Raw genomic sequence first — 1,762 nt, 5'->3', positions numbered from 1 at the left:
GGTATGAGGCGCTCCCCGGATTTGCGATTGGTCAACAAAATTTCTCGAAGGACCAGAGGGCCCGTGCCCTCGCGAAAGCGAATAAAGCGAAACAAGCAAGCGAATATCAAAAGAGATGCGTGGCGACTCACCGTGTCGTTGCCCGGCGCCTCCTGGGTGTTGACGTCGTCTTCCCGTTGGCGAGATCTCTGGCGTGCAAGGCGAGAGCATGCAACAGTCCGGCATAGCAAGCGGGCAGGCAGGTATAGCAAGCAGGCACAGATAGGCAGGATAGCAAGCGATTAGGTCTTCGTGGTCTGCGATGGGCGACCGAGCACTCCGAGTTCGCGCACGCGAAAACGGTAACGTGTGAGCTTCACGACGTTCGACTGATGAGTCCCTGCCGTAAGACGGCTGGCCAAAAATGTGTTTGCCGTAAGACGGCTGTCTTGCGAATATGTGTGTGTGTGCCGCACGGCGGCTTGACGAAAAGTTCTGCGGAGAGGTGTGTCCTCTCCGACTGTTTGACGAGGAGTCCCCCCTTCCGTTCTCCGGCTCGCGCACCTGCGAAGTACGGCGCGAGCGAGTACCGAATTCTTCTCATAATGGGGGATGCCACCCGCGGGCGGGCAGCACGAGTCGGGTGAGTCGCGCGAATATCGACAAGTGTACCAATCGCGATCCACCGACGTTTCGCTAATAGGCGCGATAATTCAACCCGGTATAACTAATCCATACAAGAACCGTACAATTAACAATGTGAAGCGACAACGCGAAATCGATCCTATAACTAGCTACTATTTACACTATGATACACGGCGGTGCGCCAAACATTACCGCCCACCAAAATACACCGTATTTTCTATGTTTGAGCGAGTCCCTCCGGTGAGCCGTCCGTCGGCAGAGGGCACAGCTTCACCAGAGGGCGACTAAGGAGGCCATCCGCCGTCCTCACCGTAGCGACCCGGGCGACCCCGTCACGACCCGGATGCAATTCCTCGACGCGCCCTCGTCTCCACGCCAGAGGAGGGGCGTTTTCGGTTTTTAGAAGGACCAACGTGCCCTTTGATATCGCGTCAGCCGGCTTTTGCCACTTTGGTCGTTGCTGGAGGGTGTGTAAATATTCTTCATGCCACCGTTTCCAGAACTGTTGGTGCATGTGCTGCACCAGCTGCCATCGATCGAGTCTGCCTATCGGCACCGGGTCTAGGTCGGGATAGGGAACCGCTACGAGCGGCTCTAATGTGATAAAGTGCCCCGGGGAGAGCACCCCGAGGTCGTGGGGATCCGAGCTGGTGGGGCACAAAGGTCGGGAATTCAGGATGGATTCTACCTGTGCTAGGAAGGTACTGAATTCCTCCACCGTGATGATCTGCGCTCCCACCACGTGTTTCAAGTGGGTTTTTGTCGCCTTAACCCCCGCTTCCCAGAGGCCACCAAAGTGTGGCGCGGAAGGGGCGTTAAAGGACCACTGGATTTGTTCTCGCCCTGAGGCCGCCTCCATGCAGCTGACGAGCTCACGCTGAGCCCCCACGAAATTGGTGCCGCAGTCGCTGTAGATCCGCGAGCAGCGACCGCGCCTAGCGATGAAACGCTTCAGAGCCGACAAAAACGAGTCTGTAGATAAGGAAAAAGCAAGTTCCAAATGAACCGCCTTTGTGGTAAAGCAAACGAAAATGCACACGTACGCCTTGAACGGCGTTGCCCCGCGAGCGCGACGATTATATACGAAGAAAGGGCCCGCGTAGTCGACCCCGGCGATTGAGAAGGGTTTGGCCTGACG

General features: G+C 56.8%; 1 protein-coding gene across 1 annotated transcript; it reads right to left on the bottom strand.

Moving 5' to 3' along the window:
• Positions 1-841: 841 nt before the first annotated feature.
• Positions 842-1,483, bottom strand: LOC112456791. The gene has a single exon (XM_025019546.1). It carries the CDS (start codon positions 1,481-1,483, stop codon positions 842-844), a length of 642 nt encoding a protein of 213 aa, XP_024875314.1.
• Positions 1,484-1,762: the final 279 nt, after the last annotated feature.

The sequence above is a fragment of the Temnothorax curvispinosus genome, unplaced genomic scaffold (assembly GCF_003070985.1).
Source record: "Temnothorax curvispinosus isolate PA1 unplaced genomic scaffold, ASM307098v1 QBEX01007178.1, whole genome shotgun sequence".
NCBI classification, from domain to species: Eukaryota; Metazoa; Arthropoda; class Insecta; order Hymenoptera; family Formicidae; genus Temnothorax; species Temnothorax curvispinosus.
The sequence above is the reverse complement of the archived record's forward strand: the minus strand, read 5'-3'. Positions and strand labels throughout refer to the sequence as shown.

What these genes read in the sequence shown, in the direction of transcription:
- LOC112456791 (XM_025019546.1), bottom strand. Translation starts at nt 1,483, where the DNA reads ATGGAGGCGGCCTCAGGGCGAGAACAAATCCAGTGGTCCTTTAACGCC.